Source organism: Ciconia boyciana, chromosome 1 (assembly GCF_034638445.1).
Source record: "Ciconia boyciana chromosome 1, ASM3463844v1, whole genome shotgun sequence".
NCBI lineage: Eukaryota > Metazoa > Chordata > Aves > Ciconiiformes > Ciconiidae > Ciconia > Ciconia boyciana.
The window spans coordinates 89,894,601-89,917,261 of NC_132934.1; the positions used below are offsets into that span (position 1 = coordinate 89,894,601).

Here is a 22,661-nt window from a genome sequence, read left to right on the forward strand (position 1 = left end):
AGCTCCTCTTCCAAGCCCAGGCCCAACTCTGGAGGGCATGGAGGTGAGGAGTCTGGTGGATGCCAAGAAGATACTGACTCACCAGTCAGAAAAACGCAGGGAAAGCTGCATGAACAGGATTTTGGTGGAAGCAGGGAGACAGGACTGGGAGGAGGTGAAGTTAGTGCAATTGGACCTTGTTAAAAGCCTTTGGCATGTGTGGACCATACTTGTAGGGTTATCCCCCACCACCACCCCTTGTGTGAGGGCTGAATTGAGCCCAACAAAGTAGCAGGAAGATCCTGTGCATTTGCGAGACCAGGAGCAGAGAAAACAGCAGTGCTCAGAAAATGGCAGGAACTCTTTTAACGGCACCACAGCCAGATCTACAGCAGCAACTTTTGTGATGATCGTGTTGCTTTTAAGGGAGGCAAGAGAGATAGGCAAGCATGGGTTTGTTGTGTTTTTATGTTGACAAAACCATAGATATAGTAACTGTCCAGCAAAAAAGGTGCATTGGCTTCCAGTTGTCCTACCGAAAGTCCTTTTCGCTGGTCTGAACTGTAGTTATCGCGCTAGGATTTCCTCCTTCCACGCTGCAAGAGCCATATTGTCAGGGAAGACCTGAGACAATTTGCATTCATTCATTTACTGCAAAGAGACCAAGTTTTCACCATTCTCACAGTGCAGTGACCCCAGAGGCTTGTTTGGTTCAGCCCCTCTCCCCCACCTGTCAGGATGCAGAAGCCGGCAGAGCAGAGTGGCACAGCCAGGCTCCCTCCCAGCCGGCAGCTGGTGAAAGAAAAGCGGGACAAGCAGAATTTCCCCAGTGTTTCCACTGTACTGCTGCAGCCCTGGAGGCATCTGCTGTGTTTGTTTCGGGTATGGGCTCCTCCCCAGGGTTGTTCTGGCTCCTGCTAGGAGAGGGAATGGTGCATTCTTGTGCTGTTGATTTATGATCCCAATTCCCTCTAACTGTGCTTGTTTTCTTTCTCCAAGCACATTCTGCAAAGCTTGAAAAAAAACCCCCACACATGACAATTGAAAGCAGTTTCTAGAGCAGAGTTTCCTGCAGGAATCAGTTTACATGCTAGGCAGTGTCGTGGAAAAGATGGCTTTACCCAGACGGTGTCCCTTAAATCATAACAGAAGCCAAGACATTTATAGCTCAGCCTGTGCATAGCATCTGGAGTCCCCTGCCCCCTCGTTGTCATGCAGAGGGCTGTATCCCTGCAGAAGACCAGAGCGTTGCAACCTACATCCATTCCCACACCTGTTGGAATACTTCTTGTCTTTTTAAAACCACGTCAAATTGTACAATGAGCCACATGGAGAATATTTATTTCGACATACCATCTCAGAAATACAGTAAATGCCTCACTGGATCGATCTTCCTGTTCTGCTGCATCAAGTTTTCCATGTCTCTCTTATGACATTGGATCTTGTGATTCATGTTAGCCCCCTCTTTCAACCAGGCTAAATTTGTCCAAGGTGGCCTGAGGCAAAAGAGCCGATCCCTGCACAGCTTCTCCTCCCACACTGTGGAGAGAGTTTCTATGTTTTTGCATTTGCTACCTTCCCTTTTACTGACTAGCTATGTATGCTATGAGAGTTCTCCCAAATCCCCAAACCCTAATGGGATCATCCTCTCAGAGTCCTAACCAAAACTCGCTACCTATCTCTGACTCCTGCCAGATTCTGCAGTACTTAGAGAGGCTGTCTGACCCCACCAGTCACCTGGTGCCCCTGGTTCAGGGATCTGGAGACCAGCAATGGTTTCTTAGTGCAGCTCCCATTTTCCTCTCTCCAGTTCTTATTTACAGCTCAGTGGAATATAGGGTTATTCAGACTATTTTTTTCTCCTCTCTCTCCCCTCCCTGCCTCCTGCACTCCCAACCCAATCCACAAAACAGAAAGCTGACGCAAAATTTTTCCAGGAATGCACTAAGGAGCCTGAATTTTTGATCAGCTGCTGGTTTGTGTTTTGAAGGAGCAGCGCTATGTTCAGGATTAGTTAGCTGGACCATACCTGAGGATTTACAGACCCAGCACAAAGAACGGGCTATCAGTTACAGAGGAATGATGGAAGTACGCAGACATCAGCCCATTATCACATTAGCACTGAGAGCTAATACTGCGATTTGTTGCATAAGTTGTAGCCATCAATGAGTAAGCATTTTGGGTGTGGTGGTGTGGCTGTGCCTGCTCCTCCAAAAGCTGGTGTGTTTGATGTTGGTATCGGTGTAAATGTACCTTTCTGATGCTAAACCCACAGACCTCAGGAATTTTGACAGGTGAGTGCTGGAGAGCTGAGCAAGTCCCTGACAGCTCTCTGATCAGATGCACTGCGCCTGTCTGCAGCCTGCTGATTTCTGACATCCTGAGCTGGAGCACCCCCGTGCTTGCAAACAAGGCAAAGCCAGCATCCTTTCTGCATAGTCCCCTGGAGCTGGAAAGCCAGAGTGACTAACACTGTTCTAAGAAAAATAAGATTCTTTCCAGAATTGTTCTTCTTTGGGATCATAAAAAGCAAGAAGAGGTCAGCCCAAAGAGTAACATTTCTGGAAAAGCCATAAGCACTGGCTAATGGGTTCTTTGCACAAGCTACATCAGCCCCTGCCATGTCATTCCGCTATCACCTAGCCTTACTTATTAGTGCCAGACACTGCCTGGTTGGCAGGAACCACTCTGCTGAGGTCAAGGGCACCTTTTCTTTATGCAAGGACTAATTATGTGAAAAGATGATGCAAGATCTGACCTTTTTCATTCAACTTCAACCCTTTATTAATAGCAGTGCTAATGCCGGAAGCCACTCTTTGCTTTACTCCACTAAGGAATCAGTGGGACATGCTTGAGAAAAGACTCTGTGTATGGTCTCAACTCAAAATTTCCCACTGCTGGAATATTTTTTCATTTAATGTTACTGATGCAAGGGAATACCATAAAAAGCCCAGGTGCAGATCTTCATTGGTCTGTGCCAGGAAAACAAACAAGGAATGCTAATGCTGCTTTCTCACTCAAGCTTCTCTTAATAATTAGAAGAGGAAAATTAGCTAATGAGGTCCAAAGCTAGCTGGGGAGGCAGTGGAGGGGGCTGGACTGGGGCTGCCACACCAAAACGTATACAGAGTGGTTCCAGGACAACATTGCTGGCAGGCAGCAGGAGGGACAGCCCAAGGGAGAGAGAGGATTTTCTATTCTGGGTGCCCTGAAAAAAGTAAATATAATGTGCTTCCCTCTCCTTCACCATGCTCCGAGCTCAAATCGCAGAGGGGAAGAGAAACTCACCAGGCTCATCTTCTGTCTCTAGGAGGCTGTGGGATCCTTGTCTGATCCATCAGAAGGGTTCACTGCTGTCTCTCGTGGGCTTTCTTCGCACAGAAGTTTAGCTAGTTCGCGTGCAACTGGGGCAGAGCAAGTGCTGTCAGCTGCTCTTGGTCCAGCAGCCGTCCCACTCAAAGCAGTACTAGCTGTCCCAGCAGGAGGATCTCTCTTTATCTTGCTGGCAGATGTCTCCTGATGTAGTGCCAGATCAGCCACTACCTTCTCTATGCCCCTGTGGATGATCTGATGAGCAGCATAGATGTGTTTTCTTTGGGACTGCCTCACTGTGCATAAAAAGAGGTAAGGCTTTTACTTGGAAATGTACAGCAAAGTGTTCTCCGTAGGGGAGAAGGGAGGGATAGCTTTTAGCCTTCCTGCAGCTGTGGAAAAGCCTGTCTCAGGGGAAAAAAAATCACACCCTTCTAACTTTGGCTGAAGCGTTCTACTGCCACCTAATAGCAGCAACCAACTTTGCATTTCACTTTGAAGACTAATCCCCACACTGGGAAACACAGCCAAAGTGTTTTCCTTTCCAGTTTAGGGCATAACTGCCCAGGATATGTTATCAGGCTTTAAAATAACTTCTCCTTCAGTGTCTGTTAATTGCAGCAGGTCTCTGGAAGACTGGAGCTGAAATCTGCCCTCTCCTGTGTTATGATTTTGCCTACACTGAGAAACTCTTTCTGAGTTAAAAGTTGTGGAGACAATATAGACACATTAAGTCACCTACCTATTAAGTCACCTCCCTTTTGCTACTGCAGGATTGTTCTTTACTGTGTTTTACAGTTTTCATCCAATCTCATTTGTATATATTTCCAGCCCTCCTCCTGGGAAATAATTACCCAAGCCAAATCATTCACCCTACAATTCTCTTCATTGCTCTTCGCTGTTTTTTGTTCCTGCTTTCTCTCTCTAAACTTACAATGCTGGTAAACAATCATGGGGATTGAAATACTGTGTGCTTGTAAAGAGGGTGTGGGGAATGTTGCAGGACCGAGCTGTGGCTCTCATCGTGTCACTTCCCTGCAGAAGTCCAAGACTTCCTTGTTGCTTTGGTCTGTTTATGTTGGAAGGCTGAGCTGTATTTTAACTGTGAATCTGAACCACTGGTGTCTTGCATGCTCTCATAACAGTTCTGCATACTGTCACTGACCCAGTCATTCAACGTTACTAACCCATCCTGTTTATGTTTATCCATCTCCCAGGTCCATTTTGTCGACAATGAATGCAACTGGATCTCACTTGCATTTGAAAAGCTGACCTTCACCAGCCAGCTCTCAGTTCCCAGGAGAGCTTGCTCTACCCAAGGCATTTTGGCTTCAATCGTGTATGCATGAACTGCATCAACTATACCAGGAATACTCTCCTGGTATTGCTGCAGTCCCTTTCTCCATCCACAGTGAATACCATCTAAAAGAAAGCGGATTCAAATTGCAGAGTATTGTCCTCTTAAAAGCAAGTTTTTTCATATCAGCACATTGACTTCTTCCAATGAGGGAGAGTTCAGAACTGAGGTGCAGAGGGGTTTCAGGATGAGCCAGCATTGGAAAATCCCTGCTTTTATGCATAGGAATGCAAGAAAAAGAGGAGGGAAAAAAATAAGAAAAGACTAGGTAATGGCACAATAGAGATGTTTAAGGGGAAGCTAAAGTGCAGGCCCTCAAATCTTCATTCTACAAATGGATTTGCTCTTCTGGCAGGCCAGACAACTCTGCTCTCAGACCACTTCCTGCTAGTTTCAAGGAAGGTGTATGCCCAAGCATGTGCCAAGTTGCTAAAACACAGTTTCATAATGAATAATCTGGCTCACTATAGGGAAAGCTTTAAAAGCTGCCACAGAAAGGCAATACACTGATGTGCTCGTGAGATCTAATGCTATTCTTTGATACTATTTCCTTTGGATTTACATGGACTAGTTACTGATTCTGCTTCCTTGAAGGTATCATTGTGCAGGAGGTTTATGGCAGGGTGTGTTCATCAGAGCATATTTGGTAGAATTCAGCTCTCTCTTAAGTGTATGGAGTCCCCTCCACCCCACGCTGCAATAGCAGAAGAGAGTATGAGCCAGGTCTCTTCCCAACATTTGATGTTTGCTGTCACAAGAATATTGTGGCAAATTTCACCTGACTGCATTTGAAGGAGGTCTTGTACTTTATCACCTATTGCTAGCTTTTCCTCCAGCATCCACTTTAATTTTTGCCTGGGTCTAGCTCTGCTTTCCAGGCAAACCCACTATAGCTATCACAGATTTTTAAGATTTTTTTTTCCTCTGTTGCTTGGGAGTGCTTCTGAGGTGCTTTGTTCATCAGCTGCTGTTGCATTTAAGCCCAGTGTGTATTTTCTTCCTTGCTGGTACCTCTGTATGTCCAGAATCCTAGGCGATCTCCAGGTCTTCTCTTTCTGTTCTCCTTTCTGAGACAGGCTAGCCTGTGTGTGTTAGTGCCTGAGCTGCAGGCTTCATTGACTAAAATTACATCACCTGCTTTGGTAGGCTTGCAGAAGCAGGGCTAAAGAGAAGGGAGCTGATTTAAGCTTATGCAGAATTGCCAGCTGCTGAATAGATACTGTTGTTGTGACAAATAAATACACAAACTAGGAAGAAAAAAGGTTGCACAATTCAGAGACCACAAAATGTGTTTGCAGGGTTTGTGTTTTCATTCACAAAGCAACAAAAAAAGCAATGAAGTAAGCGCCTTTGTTCTCAAATCAGAGAAATACACTGTGGCAAGGACAACTTCAGACTCTATTGTGATACAATTGCTTCTCTTAGGTTATATCCACTTTCTACGGGTGACTGGTTTAGTCATGGTCTTCTGAGTGTGCTGGTCAGGGGAAGCATCCCAGTTAAGAACAGCCATTTATTCATGATACTCAATGTAATATACAGGTTTCCAGGGCCTTCCCCTCTGTATTTTGACAGATACTATTCCATTTTGGATAAACAGAAGCATCCTTTACAACTGCAAGATTATCTGCTTAAAACATGATGCCACTACAGCCAACCCTAAAACCTTATCTTTGCTGCTAGCTCTCAACCAATTGAGGAGGGAGGGGGAAAGCATATAATCTTCCTTCCACATATGGCATATATTTAAGTAATCTGCCTGTTAAAGACTTCTACAGTTTTTAGAAATTGCCATATAATAGACAATTCACAGCCATGCCACTTAAAGACTTTCCCCAGTTTGTTTGTTTTTGAAGGTGCAATGGGCTGCTGCTTCTCATGTAGTTTTATTGTTGCAGATACACCAAATTTACATCAGGTCTGAATTCAGGCCACCATTTTAAAAGACTAAAGCTCATGAGAAATTGGTGAAAAAGGGTCAGAGTGCTTAACTTTCTACCTGCAGAGTGCAAAAGAGGACTCTCAGAGAACTGAGACAACTCTTGGCACTGCATCTTTCCTTTCAGTGAGCTAGAGTGAGGAGGGTGAACCAGTTCACGAAGAGAACAAAGTTACTGGACTCCTTACCTTTTTCTCTGATAGACATTTTCTCAGCTTCTGGAATCAGGAAATCATAAACCAGCTCTGCTACAATCTCTTCTGACTGTAGGCGAGTTCGACTACAGAACAGATGCAGGATGGTATTAGTATTTTAATTTTCTTTCCAGATCACCTCTGCAAACACAAGACTCCCTTGTAAATATTCTCACTATTTTCAAGGGAGTGTATTGTCATGGCAGTAATTGTCAGCTGGGTCTCTCTTTATCCTACAAATAGGTGACAGTGTGCCTACTTCCCTTTGCACTGCACTGCCAATGTGTTCAATACTGCATTGGAAAGCAATATTTCCAGGGAGAAGATCACCTTAGACTCCTTATCATCAAAGGTATTTAGGAGCCCAGTTCTCACTGATGACAAACTGAGTTAGACACGCAGACACCTCTGAGGATTTGCGTCTTTGTCAATTTAGTCTTTGGCCCATTGCTGAGTTTGCTAAATTCTTCCCTTTTGTGACTCTGCATTTGGCTGGGCCCCATGCTCTTTCCATGCCAGTGTTTGATGGGCTCCCAATTGGCCCAGGGGCTGCATGCATTATCTACGCTTCATTTTCCCCAAGGATTTCAACATTCTGGTTGTATTCATCTAGTTACAAAATACACAGCTGCTGTACCATAGGAGAGTCACTGTGTCATTGGGATTTTTATGGCTCAATTCCAAAAAAAGAGCATAGAAACTGAACTGGAGGTTTGGCAGGTCCTAAAAAGTATTCACGGCTGATGCCCAAGCCAAACACAAGACTGTGGTGTTCTCAACAACTTACTCTACTCAAAGTGCCTTGTCAGGCAGCCATCAATATGACTGACCCCCATGGAAATTGGCAGTTTCTTAAAGAACAGCCACCCCAGAATGAAAGACTGCTGTATAGTTGTATCTTTTAGCATCTCTTTCAAACCAATTTTCTGTAGTAGTGTAAATAAATGAAAAGACCAGTATGAATGGGTATTGCTTTAGGCAGTTCCCAGATTCACTGAAAGTTCAGTCACAGCATCACATTGGCATGAAGGAGTCTAAAAAGGGTGATTCACAGATCCCACAAGTGATTTGCAAAGGGAGTCTGGCACATGCTGTATAGGCTGTGATGGATTTATATGTGTGTACAATTTATATGTGTGTCCAATAAGGCTCTGATGGATTTGTATGTGTGTACCAGGTAGTAACAGTGTGGTTCCCATACAGCAGCCACACTAATGAAGCGATCACGAACAGTATTGTTCTGCCCTTCCCGTGTCTTAGATTATACATGTTACCACAGATGCAGATGGTCAGGCAGGTTCTAAACTGCTGTAAACAGCCTCTAACATGCTGTTTAATAACATACCGACTTTCCATTTCGTAAGCAATGTCATTGATTTCTACAGCCATTCTCTGAATCTCTTCCCTGGCTTGTTCTTCAGCTGTGATCTCCATGCCACTCAGGATAATGTCTTCCAAGTAGGAATCAATAGTGCTCTGGTGCACTTTCACCACCTGGAACAAAACACCAAGATATTGTTCCTCTGCTGATGGCTGTGCCAGGAGCATGGTGGAAGCAGATTTCCAAAGAAGCAAGAGCAATAGATTTTCACCAGACTCTTAATTTCAGGCAGGCCAGCCTGAGATTTGGTTTCAGAGGTGCTTTCTGGGAAGAATAACTTGTGTAAAAATTTATTTTCTAATAATTCTTTCTGAGAACTAATTGAACAGAAACAAATACAGGAAAGAACCGGTGGTGGAAGAAAAACTTATCCGCAGATCCAATTCTGCTGCAGCAGGTTAGTTCTGTGAATGCAATGGCAGTTGCTTCCTCAGTTCTCATGGTCCCCTGAGCAACAACTGCCAAATAATAATCATCAGCAGTGACTTCAGTAAATTAATCAGCTTTCATTCAAGCAAATCCTGAAGGAAAAGGTTCCATCAAGCCAGTCAAAGTAACATGAATAAAACCAAGAAAAAATTATTGGTTTCCTTATAATGGCTGTAGAGCAGAGATTCTAGAAATGGGTGTTTTCCTTCTGCTAGTCTGAAGGGCATAAGCTTATGGCACTTTGACCCTCCTTGCTTCCCACTCAGAGATGCAGAAAAGATAAGAGGAGAAGCTAAAATTAAAAGAAAAATAAACATGATGCCAGACTCTCTTGGTATTAACCTCCTCCCACAAAGCTGGAAAATTATTGGTTTAGTCAATTAGGCTCCCACTCATTCCTTTCAACTGGGAGAAATATGCTTCATGCAGTCAGGAGCTAGGGAATAGGAATAGGACTATAGAATAGTTATGGAATATGGTAATTCAGGATTTTTGTTTCTGGATTTCAAGGTTATGTTATCCATTATCATTACTTCAAAATAATTTTTGTACCTCTTGTTATTTGCAGTCCATTTTGGGGGGGGGGGGCAAAATCTTTCCAAAACCTTGCTTAAAGGCATCCTTCCTGGGACAGCACCTAATAGTTCTGCTGGACAGATCAAGTGCTGACAAAACATTATTCCTAAAGATGATCTAGGTACTTCTGTTCTCCATAGGTGTTTGTTGTGGAAATTTAGAAACCTACATCCATTCATGATATGCCTAACTGTCTGTAGGAGTATTCAGATCATCCTTAATTTAATGGGCATGACTTTTAGGAAGGAATCACCCTCTCCTCACTAAGCCTTCCCCCTCAAGTTTAAAACTAGCCATCACCAAAGTCAGAGCTGAAACATCTCCCTTCCATCTTCCCTTCCCACAAGGAGGCAGTTCCTAAAAACTGCCCACAGTCCCACCAGTCCCCCTCTCTTGCCTGTTTGAAAATCTCATCTTCTTCCTGACGCCGCCTCTCTTCCACCTGACGACGTCCGCTCTCCTCTGCTTCCCGCATCCGCCTCTGCCTCTCAGCCAGCATGACAAAAGCGTGGATCTTCCGTTCTTCTTGCAGCCTCACCAGCTCTTTGGACAGGAAATCAAATATGTTCGCCAGTACCCTTCCTTCTTCCCTGGCCAAGTGGCTTTCCACTGATGACAGCTTTTAAGAAAAAAAATGCAAATAATTGTGTTATAAACCCCAGGAATGTTATTCGAAGTCCCAGGACTACCACAGGCATGTGAAACAGCTCTGCAACATCCACTCAGACCAGCCATGGGACAACCCTAGAAGTTTTGCATTCTTCTTGTTTTACATGTGCTGGCCTGGATTCTGCATAATGTAATGTTCCTGTATATAGGCTCTGATAGCATAAAGAGGCTAAAAGATAGCAAAGCTAGTCAGGGCGGGAATAGTCCCGATACTGTCACTCTAGGACAAGCAGCCCCCATGTTTGGGTGGGTGGGACAAGATAAAGAACTACATGAGCTGTATTCCAGGTATTATGAACTGCTTTTGTGGCTGTGAGTTTAACCAGAATAGTTGCTGAGGCCATCTGCTTGTTACTGGGGAACACTCCACTGCCCAGACCAAGAAAGGGGATGTATAAAAGTGACAATTAAATTACTCCAGCTGCATACCCTCCATCTTTCTGTGCTAAGCTTAGCTAGAACAGAACACAAAAACAGGATCAAAAGTTGAAAATGAAGCTTCTTTCTAGCATTTGGAAAGTAAACCCTCCATATTTATGAGTAGGAAGCTTGAGTAAAGGTTTAGGAAACTGTGCAATTGTGACTACAGTCACATTTCTATCCTCTCCTAAGGATACAAAATGTTTGTTACAGTTCAAAGCCACCTCAGTGAAATGGTACGTCTTTGGTTGGACATTCATGATGTGACCAAAGTGATTCAACTTGCTGAGATAATACAGCAACCATGAGTCTCTACAGTTTTAGGTATTGAGTTATTACCTAAAACTGTACAAGTTACTAACTGCTAACAAATTCAAAGCAACAGTAATTACATTGAGTTTGCAGAAGTGCAAATGAGACCTCAAAATTCCAGGTAATGGAAAATCAGAAAGTCTGTGACAGAGCTGAGACTAGATTCCAAGTGTTTGGTGTTACAGTGCCATTCACTCCTTGTTCCAGGCACATCATGTTTTATGGGTTAGGTATGTGTGATGCACTTCAGAAAGGGACAAGATCTATGGTAAGTTCATTATCTCCAGTATGCACTATGAAGCCACAGTCCTTGTCAGGAGGGAGTGTCTGGAACTGGCTGGGATGCTGTGTCTCTGTTGGAATAAACAGGCAATAACAGAGTAGAACTGAACATAAAACTCAAAATGGAGCTGAAATATCCCAGACAAGTAGTAATAAATCAGCTTTCTTATGCTGCTGTGCTATATGCTCATGCAGTGTTTCAAAGAAAGTGGGATTGTCAGTGTTGCGTACATCTAGAAGTGACAGTGCTTAGCCCATGGGTGTTTAAGATGGAGGACAGCAATGCAGTAACTGCACCAGCCCACAGGGAGGGATAACATGGAACTAACATGCTGCTTCCTCTTTACTGCTCCAGGTGCTGTGTCTAAAACTGGTGTGAAATGGAGGAAAACAACCCAGGAACAATCTTGTCTTAGACTTTTGTTATATAGGACGCTGGAAATTTCAACCCTCATCTTTGATCATTTTATCTGGAGTTTCTGTCCTCTTTCTGCAGGAAGCATTTCTTGAAAAATGCCTCTTTTTATACTGGAAAGGTCAAAAACCTGAAAAAAACTGTGACCACCAAAAGCTAAAGAACTGTGAGTCATCAGTGACTTTCTAAAATAGCCACACACATAGAAAACTCCTGCACATGCATTCCAGAGAGTTTTAAAGTTCAAAATGTTTGAAGATCTGAGCCTTGGACTGTGTGCCTTCAGAGACATAGTAAAAAAAAAATATGCAAGAGTAGAGGAGGTAGATACCAGCAGAGGGGGATAGTGGCTCTCCCAAAAGGAAATTCTGAGATCAGAGGTCAGCATCTTTACCATTTGCTCTCTCTCCTTCTCTGTGAATGTCATTATGGTGTCTGAACTGCTCTCTCCTTCACTCTCACCTGGGCTTCCAGAAGAGAAGGAGCATTTCAAGTTCCTAATGCCTAAGGCTTTTATTTTTCTCTTAATTCCTCAGAATTAAGAAAAGTTCTGTATTCATGCATTCCACACCTGGGCTCCCTGTGTATGAAGGAGCATCTGGAAATGATAAACAGTAAAACACAGTCACCCGCTTCAATTTTTATTGAGATCTGAGGGGAAATTTTGTTGCTGCCCACCCAGCAGGAAGCAATGGTCTGGCTTCACCTCTGCCAGGCCAGCTGGCCAGCGAATGCTGTTATCATAATCTGGAACCTGCAGAATTGCCTCACAGCTGGTCACTGAAAAAAACAGGAAAGTAGTAAAAACTACAGGAAAATCTGCAGGAATGTGGGAGATACTGTATCTCTGAGATGCAGTGAATTCTGGACAAAATTTCTTTATGAGCCATTTCAGACCAGCATCTGCCATTTGATTCACCTTGCTCTGGAAGGTTGTGGCCCTGCAAGGAAATAGGATGGGAATTTGCATCCCCAGCTCTCACCAGATCCTTGGCAGAGGATGGAGCTCAAAATTTCTCTGCTCTCCGTAACAGTGGCAAGTACAACAATGTGACACTATTGCTAAGGTCCTAGAAGTCTTGAGCCCAGCAAGATTTACAAAGTAAGTCCGCTTTGGCTTCTTTTGTGATGTTTTATGCCTGAGGAGGAGCCTGAGAGGATGCCAAGCTAGAAAAGGAACTGGGAAATGACAGAGCAGTAACACACATTCAGTAAAACATCTGACAGATGTGAGCAACAAGCATGTATTGGGATGCCAGGTCACAGCACTAGTCAAATGGCTTGAAATGTGGGAAAACTGAGGTTCATCTGACAGTGTAGTTTGTTCAAAGCCCTGTAAATATAAATAAGTGCTCCGTCTGCAAACAAAACAAGTGCAGCCTGGGTAGCAGCTGTGGTCAGGGTGCCTCAGTCTGTTTCTGAGATTCCCCAGAGCCCCTACAGCAGTGAGAAAGCAATTTTAGCCACTCAGGCATTCAATGCTTGGCCTGTGCTAGGAGAGCATTTTTGTTACTTGGGGTGCTTTCTGTGCTGTGGATAATAGAAAAACATGAAGAAATTAAATGTGAGAGTGTTGGTGGTACTGCAAGCACAGAATGCCTGGTCAGGACAGTGTTGTGAATCAGCCTTCCCATCTATATAGGCAAACCTTGTGCATTTGCAAGTCATGCTGTTGCTGTAGAGCCAGTGTCATTTGCTCCTCTGCCTTCAAAAGCAGCTGTCCATCCTCCTGGAGTGCGTGAGTGGTGCGCAGCTCTCGGATCAGTTCCAGCCGCTTCTTCTTCCCTTCAAACATCTTTAAAATAAAGTTAAACAACCAAGCATATTAAATAGAGAATATAGATCAACATGTTTTGCCAGCAGAGCACACCTTTTTTCTCCAAGTTGCAAGGTCAGCTGTTTCCAAGACCTAGTTCTCTGTAACGAATTTGTGGCCGCATTTAGGCAAACACTACAGCTGTCAGGTAAATTTTGCCTAAACCCTCCTGCATAGAAGATGAAAGTTGAGACCTTCTGCTGTGGAGTATAGATGATCCCTTGCTACTGTATTATAAAATATTTTTTTTAAAATTCTGTTTGGCTTCACCCGGAACTCAAACCACTGGAATGCGGAACAGCAACACCAATGCCAAGTGAAAAGGGCAACAGCCTTCTGGATATCCTGGTATATCAGCCTCAATGTCAAAGCTTCCCAGTATGAGCATCGCCCCTTTTCCTCAGTCCAGGGTTAGATGACTCCTATTTCAACATCTACTGTTCTCTGACCTTTGTTTTGAGGGAGTCCAGCAATAGCTCAAAGCAATAAATTGGTGGGGAGGTTGTTGAAACTACTGCTGTCCCTGTTATGAGGTTATGCGGTCCAGCCCTTCCCTGACACGGTCTTATTTTCATTCCCCCTCTCTTTCAACGTGACTTCCAACCGCAACAAAGGATCACTCAACCCTGCTCACGTCATTCTCCAACTGAGTAATATATTTCTGATCCCATAGTAGCTGGAAGGAGATTCCTAAAATGATGGGACATTTCATGATGTGAAAGTCAACAGTCCTGCAATGGCATCAAACATCTTTCTCATAGATCACCACAGAATTGGAGAAGACTTGGGAAGTCTATATTCCACCTCAAGCCACTTTCACAGTATTGAATTGTTTGCTAAAGCTGAGGTCAGGGTCCCACATGGGAACACTTCACAAACTTTAAATAATTAGTGCAAGAGAGAGTATCAATTATGTTCTCAGCAGGCATGAAGACAAACCTTCTGGTCTGATCAAAAGTGATAGACTTGCTTAATATAAAGCCCACGAGGCATGGCTACTCAATTAATTTTTACCACTTCTGCTCCACTGAAAGCAGAATGATGGGTCCTGCACTTGCTGGAAATCACGGTGGTATGCTTCAGTTGCTCCTCATCTAAGGATCAGCTCACCATCACAGGAAACTGGAAAGAGGGTATGAAATACAAGCTGCCCTGCTGGGATGTGGGAGGTTTCTTGTGCCTGGGATCTTGGCATAATCAAGGCAAAATGTACTCCAGATCTAGTCTAGAATTTGCCATTTGAGCAATTCTGCTATGAAGCATCTAATTAAACAGCTGAGTGTAGGGGATGGCTGGAACAGGGAGACACTCACAGACATGTGTAGGAACCTATAGGTTCCTGTAAGAAATTTGGGCTGGAGAGCAAAGACTTCAGCTTTGAAGGACTCCAGATAACATACAGGAGGATCTGCTGCAGAAGCCTCATTACCCTTGATTAGTGCTGTGGAAGAAAGATTGCAAACACACTTTCAATTATTCCAACCATCATTCTGAAGAGAGACATAAACAAAGAGACACAGAATACCATGTTCTGAATAGCCCTGCCTCGGAGCAACTTCTGCAGACAGATCACTGCTAGTTCTGTTTCCTCTTCCTCCTGCCGAAACACAACAAATATCCACAGAATAATTAATTATTTCTTTGGAGACTGAGATTTCTGTAGATTATCCATCTCACTATCAAAAAGTCTAACTCATATCCAGCTTTTTCTCAGTTGTTTCTGAACCCCATTCTTCTAATTTCTAGAGAAAGGAAGGTGAGTCAGAATAATACGTACTTCCATGTTTTACAAGAGATGGGGGAAAAAGGCTGTATAATTAGATTCTATCTGAGATTTTGGAGGGTCTTAGAGACGAGTACCTAATGATAAGGAGATGTTGATGGAGAAAGTTACTGTATGCATTAGAAGTACTATTTGTAGCTTGACTGAATCTGAGTTTGCAAAATGAGCGTCAGCTACATTAATTTAACAGGTGAAGACACTAAGGAAATAGAATTATTATTGAAGGAGGTGCAAGAGAGCTGTTAACCATAAATAAAGGGATTAAATTAAAAGAGAACACATACAATTTTTCTTTTGATATTTATTCCAGTGGTGACCTTTATCAGAGTAACTCAGTAAATTTAAGACTCAGAAAGTGATAGTTTGGAAGTAAAATTAATTACATTGTATTGTGATTTGTCTCTTTGAGAACTTTACTGGCCTAGCATTGTGTGACTGATATGAACTTGGAAGAATGATGGAGCGTAGTGGGAAAGGGAACATGACTGTAGGAGGAAAAAAAAAAAAGGCTTATTTTAAATAGAGGAAACACAGCTGGTGGCATTTTTTCTTGCTGAGGGGTCTTCTAGTCTGGAGTTGACAGTAGCAGAAGGAAAAAGCCTATTGGGTGCCTGGGAAAGATAAAAAGAAATCTAAAAATTGCAAGGAAGTTTTCTTAATAAAGAGCCTATGAGGTCTGCACTGAAACGTGGTATTTTAGAAGTGCCAGAAAAACAGGGAAGAGTGTGGGATGAGAGAAGTGGTGTGGGCTTGAATCTTAGTATCTGTTTTTTCTTAGGTGTTGAAGATTAAGTTTTCCAAAAGCAAAAGGAAGCATTCCTGCCTTTCCACACCACCACCCAGGAGGAGCAAAGCAGAACTAGTCAAAGGACTGCCTTATGATTTGGTATGTTCTTTTTCTCTGGAAAGAAGGGATTAATTTCCAGGCCAGTTAGAGAGCTAAACTGTACCATATCACCTGGCTACAGTGTGAAAGCCCTTCAAGACAGAGTTTTGGAAATGGAGATGGTACATATACTGGACAGGTAAGCCAAACTGCTTGGTTTGATGTAAACTAAGATTTGGTTTAAATTTTTGTGGGATGCATTTTTCTGTACTTCTGTTGTTCAGTGCTGCAAATAATGCCTTAGCAAGGGTAATCATCAACTTCTCCACCTGCCTGCTACAGACCAGCAGGAAAGAATGAGGGGAGATGGAAAGCCTATCATGCCCTGCAGGAAAAAAAAAAAGGAATTAAGGATATAGAAGCATCTAGGAGCAGGCTGAAAACTAGAGGGGGCTGGGAGAAAGTGATAAGCCAGTGAAGGAATTCAGAGGCACTCTGTGAGCTTGTTGTGGCTAGTAAGTGCATAAGAAATGACTGGGGGAGAGGAGTTGAGGAGGCCTGCAGTAGTGCCTCCATTGTCTCCACTTTCTTTTATATGCCTTGTAGTCCATGTCTCACCCGCCTGTCACTCTGACACACTTTCCCTTTAAGAATCTCAACTGCAGCGGAAAGAGGCTGGTGCACCTAGCAGTTGATATTTGTATCTGTGTAGGATATACCTACAAATACCTAGCAGTAGGTATTTGTATCTGTAGGCAGGAAGAGAAGCATTAACAACAGAGAAGAGCCTTGCTTTCAGTGCTCCTCACAGCCAGCTGGTAGGAGAAACCTTAGGTGGATTCTGCAAGGCAGGAGATGCTAGTGCTGCTCTTCAGTGGCTGAAGTGGCCTGATTTTACAGATGGAGCTTCACTGGACAGCTCCACTCTTTTATGTGTTCACACATAAAGACACTTGAAAATAAACTAAATGTTGACAGAATTCATTTAGGTGGAATTCTACTGTATTGGAACTCTTTAAAAAACCACTATAATCTGTAAACATGCTCAAGAATTACTACAACTGGGGCATAAATCTTTCTGATTTCTTTCCATGTTACCTGGAAGTACTTAAAAATTTGCTAAACTGGTAAATCTAAATAGTGTAAATCTACCACTGCAATAAAGTATCTAATACCTAGGAGTTATTAAAGCTGTGGAAAGCTCTTCCCAAGGAGATATTCTTGTTTCAGTCATCTTAGAATAGACTGTATAAAACATAGGACATCATATTGCACAAAGGAAGACAGCATGGATGATCTAATAAGACTTTCTCTCTCACACTTTCATGGTTGTGTGACTCTCTTAAATTCACAAGTTTAAATGGTAATTGTGTCCGATTCTTACTACATCATGAAAATGGTATTAATAAGCAGACAAAGCAATCAACTGGGGCAACCACCTCTTAAGTACTTTCCTTTAAGAAAGGAAACAAGTTGCAGCTCCCCTAAAAAGTTGTTTTTTCCTACAGCATATCACATCCCCCATGACACATCATTACTGCTATTTCAATCTCTGCAGGAGAATCATTTTTTGTGAACTGGAGCATGCTCATCAAAGATTTCATCCTGCATGATGACAAGAGCTTCACTCCAGCAAATTAATGAAGTGCATGCTCAGTGCTAAGCACCCAAAGTCTCACTGACTTCAATGGGACTAAATTGCTCCGCTGGATTATGATAGTGTTGTCAGATCAGAAGGTGGAAGACATTTAATAATAATAATAATAATAATAATCATCATCATCATCATCATCATCATCTGCCTTTTTGTTCCCCAAGAACAAGGGAATAACATATCTACTATTTTCTGTCTTTATAAAATAAAATTTAGTTAAGGATTTGGCCAACAGATGTTGTAAAAGATTTTCAATTCTTCAGCTGCTAGTATCTTTATAGAATAAAGAGAGACTAAGAGAGTCTTAAGAAATAGTGATGGCTATTTCTAACATGAATACACGTAAAAAAGATAAAGCTCACTTCTTTCCTTCTCCGGACATTCCTTTAATACATGTGTAGGAAACAATCAGGGATCAACAGAAAAAAATAAGTGCTAAAACCAGCCCACTTACAATTGATGGTTTTTCCAGGATGGGAGTGGGTGGCTGAGGAACAGGCTTTTCTACTTTTTCAAGGAAACGGAGGGGCTTCTTTGGTTCCTTGACTTTATTCTTCTTCTCCAGTAGTGCCTAGAATAGACATACGATTTAGTCAGAACTGGGCTAGATAGAACAACACAATAAGGCCAGTCCTCTAGATGCTGACTGTTGCTGATCACACTGACTACAGGGAGCTGAAAGTATTTTGCACTTTGCAGGCTTGTGGCTTCTATTTCTTACTGCACATCAACTGAAAAACTGAATATGGTCAGTAGATGAGGCTATTGGTTGGTCAGAAGATACTGATGGGAACTTCAAAATCATATGTAAGAAGGAAGCGAGAGTTATTTTACTGTATTTACAAGTAAGTCATCAGCAATTGCATAGGGTGAGTCACTTAAAATTAAAATTGGTACGAACTTAATCTCTAATATAATACATTCTTAAGTAAAAGCATATTTCAGATTTATTTTTTCATTGAACCAATTAAATGCTGACCCATATGAAAGCAGAGGCAGTTGTGTGTGTTACTTTCCTTATGCAATGACAAAAACATTAATTATTTTCCTATAAGACAGAGGTAAGATTCTTTCAAAACATGAAAAATGGGTAGGAATATCACAATTTAATTACAGTTTACATATCACTACAGAATGGTTATAACTCTTTGCCTTTAACTATAGGTATAATACTGTGGGTATAATGGTTATTACTGTGGGTTAGAAATGTTATGCGGTCAGGAGATTTTATGAAGGGGGGTCACTTGAAGAGCGTATTGTCACTGTTCTGTGGCCCTTCTTCAGTGAGATGTCTTTGTATGATATGCTGTTACTGTGCAGGGTTGAATCGAATGACCCAGGACCCCTTCCTTGCAAAATATGTTTTGAAACTCTTCTCTGCTCATCTGCAGCTGCCCAGCAGCCCAGTGGCACCCACAGCAACTGTATGAGTGGACTAAGGGCGAAAGGGAAACTAACTTGTCTGAGAACTTCCTTCTACCAAGAAAATCCACAAGCCCATTAAGAGTGGGTTTTATCTTGCTTGCAGCTCTTTAGTAGCAGATGCCAAACCTTGTCAGCCAAAGCAGGCTAGGAGTGGAAATGCACCATGGCCTCAACTCTTTCAAGACGTTTTCAAACTCTTTAGAGAGCCAAAGTCCTGCCAACTTCCCATCGCAAGCTACTTAGAACAAGATATTCAGATAATCATTCCCAACTGCATGGCAATGCTTGCCTGCAGTAGGACATCACACTTCGGCTCGCAAAGAAAAGGGAGGAGAGTATGTACATTTAAAGTTCCTTCAAAATTATAATCCTACTACTGTATGGGTTGGCTCTGTAGTCTTTATTACTGAAAGAACAGACATATTCCAGCAAGGAAAAGTGTGCCTTTTTCTTTTCTCACTCTCTCTCTTTCAAATGTTCAAATACAGTATTTCACTAGGGAGGGAAACCAAAGAAAAACTTTCCCAAGTCCCCAAACTTAGGAAAAAAATCCCATGCTGAATTTCTCTCTCCAGTAACAGGAAATTGATGGCACTTGCACAGAATTTAATTGTGAAATTAATGAGGTTTTGAAACTCCAGTGGTCATTGTACAAAGCTCTTCTTGCATATTGGATCTGACCTTTCAGGCCAGGATAATTAATTGCTCCAGAAAAGGAGAGAGATTTCTAGGTGGAGGGGATAAAATGCTTTACTATTGAAAACTTCTGAAATGGACCATGTTAATAATGCAAGAATCAAAGCCTATAAACTGCTTATAAGCCACGTGAAATGGTTATAGCTCAAAAATGTTGAGAGATTTTCTGAATTGTTTCTTGTATTGGATGACCTCAGAGCTCTCTGGCATGAAGAGTATAACAATGCTTGCTATGATTTATAAGGTGTTTTGCATGAGGGGGGGGGGGGGGATTGAAAGAAAAAAGCTGCTGTAATTGTGATTCTTTTGAAAACAATGGCTCCTATGTTTATTAGTATAATGTTGCATTCATAAGAATTTTTCTAATAAAACCTTAGCCTCCAAAAATATTTCTTGCTAACCAGAATAACAAAATACAACCAGCATAACAACTTTTAAAGACAGAAAAATCTATGAGCACTTCTGACAAGAGGGAATTCTTATTAATGTAGATTTGAGAAATACTGCAGTTCCCAGAAGTGGTTTTATGTTTTCACATCAGCACAGTCTAGTGCTTGCTTTGCTGTCGTTACTAAGTCAAAAATGCTTACCATTTGCTTTCTCTAATCTGAGGTTTTAAGTTATTTTAAGACTTTAATGTAAGAAAAGAAAAAGAAAACATGTTTTTTGCATTAGCTGGTTCTGTGTAACTTAACAAGTTACCATTTTTTGAAATAGGAAGACCAGGGCCCAAGAATCGCTGTAAAATATACTTTCTTTAAAAAGAAAAAAGTGCTAAATTCCTGAAGAATATACTTCAAATGTTACTGCCTATATATCACACTCTAATTTTTCTGAGATAGACTACATTACTTTTTTCAGGTAATAGGTTCAGAGTCATGGTATGATCTTGTTGGATTGGACCATGAAGGACCACCCAATTCATCTCCTTTTCATTTTCCTGGAAAATGCATTGAACAGCAAATGGCACCCATGCTTTTGGCCATACACTTTAGCTTCTTTGCTAGCTTCTGATAGAAGCAGAACTCTTTACAGGATAATAGCTTGAGAAACAACTCTCCATTCACAGAAATCATTCTTTAGATTTCTTCATTATCTTCTCTGTGATCCTCTCCTTTTCACAAGACACTAGGTATATTTTATTTTTATGTTCAGCACAGAGTATACAGTCATGTCTCTCTCTCGTCCTTTTTGCCCATGAATGAAGAACGTGAGATCAAGGATGGACTGACTACCTACTTTGCAATGCAGCATGGCTGCTGCATCTTGGCTGATCAAGACCGACATAATAGCTCTTAGAGCTTGTCTGAGCATGAGCCAACTAACACTGTATTGGAGATCTGTTCTTGATGAAATAACCGCTTGAACAGGTTTTTCTATGCTTTGAAGTTGGCAGAGATTTTCTCCAGAGACATTCTTGGCCCCCCTACTTCTCCACCTCCTTCCAGCAACCAGATAAAGGAAAACAGACATGATGAGAGTTGCACTTAATGCTCAGGTGAGAGATTCTTTGTTCTGACATCATCTTGATCCAGCACTTTGAAACTACCTGACACTTCACCCTCTTGAGTCACCAGAGCATACAGGGTCAGCCTAAAGTCACGCACTGTTCTGCACTGGGATTTCTTCTAAGCAGCTCCTCCGTTCCTTGGTGTATTCAGTTACCTAGTTGCATTTCTTTCCTATAGTAATTAGCTTTATGTATCCTATCAGTATGCTATCCCCTTAATGCCTTAGATTTTCACACAAGGCTGTCTATATACTAGCTCACTTATATTCCTTAAAGCACTATGATCTGTGCTGGCTAGGAACTAGCTTTCCTTGTCCTTTTACAGATATGGTTTAAGATACAGATAATTGTTTTTACTGTAAATCCTGCATCACTCCTGTTCCTGCAATGTTCTCTTGTTTTAGAGAATTATTGAAAGAATACTGAGCGTACATAATACTCCTGCAAAAGGTTTCAGGATGCTTGTCAAAAAGTCTGCTTCTAAAAATCACTTCTTTTTGGCTTAGTTTCAAGTCTGGAAGAAGCTGTTCTTATTCTCAAGAGGAAACAGATCCTTTTTGTAGTTACTTGGATAATTGCTTGTCCCTTCTTACAAGCTTTAAGCTTAGGAAAACCCTTAATATGGCAAACCACCAGGAACATAATGAGGAGGACTAGGCCATCTTGCCACTTGTTTGGCCAGAGAAGCAAGCCTTGGAAACTTCCTTTATTAAAATTAATTACTTCTGAGGCCAAAATCTAGCATTCCTCCTCTATTTGCCACCTCCTTCCACAGATTATCCAGGGAAAATTAAAGAAACTCCTTCTAGAGCTAGATCACTGTGTACTCTCTGAATTTTCTAGAGTTCTGCTTTATTTCTAAGATTAGGGGAGAAAATTTATAGATTAAGTGTGCTAGGACAGCACTAAAAAGAGGCTTTTGAAGAGAAACTGGTCTAGCTGCTCAGCTATAGAAAGAACGCAAAGCAACACAGTGCCCTTCTGAGATGATCCCCAATTGTTTGCTTCAAACCTCTTTCATACTGTGTGTGACAGAGGTTATTGGCACGATTGGGACTGCTTATGCCAAGTGGTCTGACAGCTGTCCTCTCAAGTGCTAAATTCTGTTAACTCAAGTACTCTGCACCCTTTACTGCCCTCTTCTTGACAGCTCCAGTAGCTTATGAGGTGGACCTGTCAGAGAGGCCCTGCTAAGCCAAAATGTGCTATAGCCACCAAACTTCAGAAGCAAAAGCCTCTGCTGGAGAAGTGACCAGTAACAGCACCACAGAGCTCAAGCGCTAATTAGGGCAGTAATTTCTTGTTGCTCTGAACAGAAAGTTTGTTTAAATCTAACGCTAGCTGAGGCAGTCTGGGTGTTTCGCAGTGTCAGTACCTTCTGCTTGTCTGGACCCACCAGTCTGGTGTCTACTTCTGTATATCTAAAAGCAGCAGTTAAATTTTGCATAGTGGATTTATCATCTTTGCCTGCAAAGGAAATGCTTTGTAAATTTAAAAGAATATATATTTTGCCTTTTTGTGGGGCGGAAATGAGTATTAGTTATGTTAGCCCCTCAGTTGGCATAAATCAGTGTAGACCAAGTGACCTACATTGATTTAAGAAAGAAAATATGCAGAATTGTCTGCTTTTGTTCTGCATTCCATCTCCCTTTGGCCACCAATTTTTCTCTGAAAATTATTCAGAGA

The 22,661-nt window shown here is 42.1% G+C and overlaps 1 protein-coding gene across 11 annotated transcripts in view; it reads right to left on the bottom strand.

Moving 5' to 3' along the window:
- Positions 1–22,661, bottom strand: part of CFAP91 (cilia and flagella associated protein 91) — a 42,550-nt gene that overhangs the window by 7,693 nt on the left and 12,196 nt on the right. For 3 of the 11 annotated variants that reach the window (XM_072881479.1, XM_072881552.1, XM_072881559.1), the window contains 8 exons: positions 17,799–17,915; positions 14,607–14,678; positions 12,914–13,060; positions 9,565–9,786; positions 8,127–8,275; positions 6,776–6,867; positions 3,268–3,587; positions 430–603 (listed from right to left, as the gene is read on the bottom strand). In XM_072881479.1, coding sequence (XP_072737580.1) covers positions 3,286–3,587; positions 6,776–6,867; positions 8,127–8,275; positions 9,565–9,786; positions 12,914–13,060; positions 14,607–14,678; positions 17,799–17,915 — 1,101 coding nt within the window. In that variant the 3' untranslated portion in view covers positions 430–603; positions 3,268–3,285. The other 8 variants (XM_072881514.1, XM_072881489.1, XM_072881537.1 and 5 more) reach the window with 8 other exon arrangements.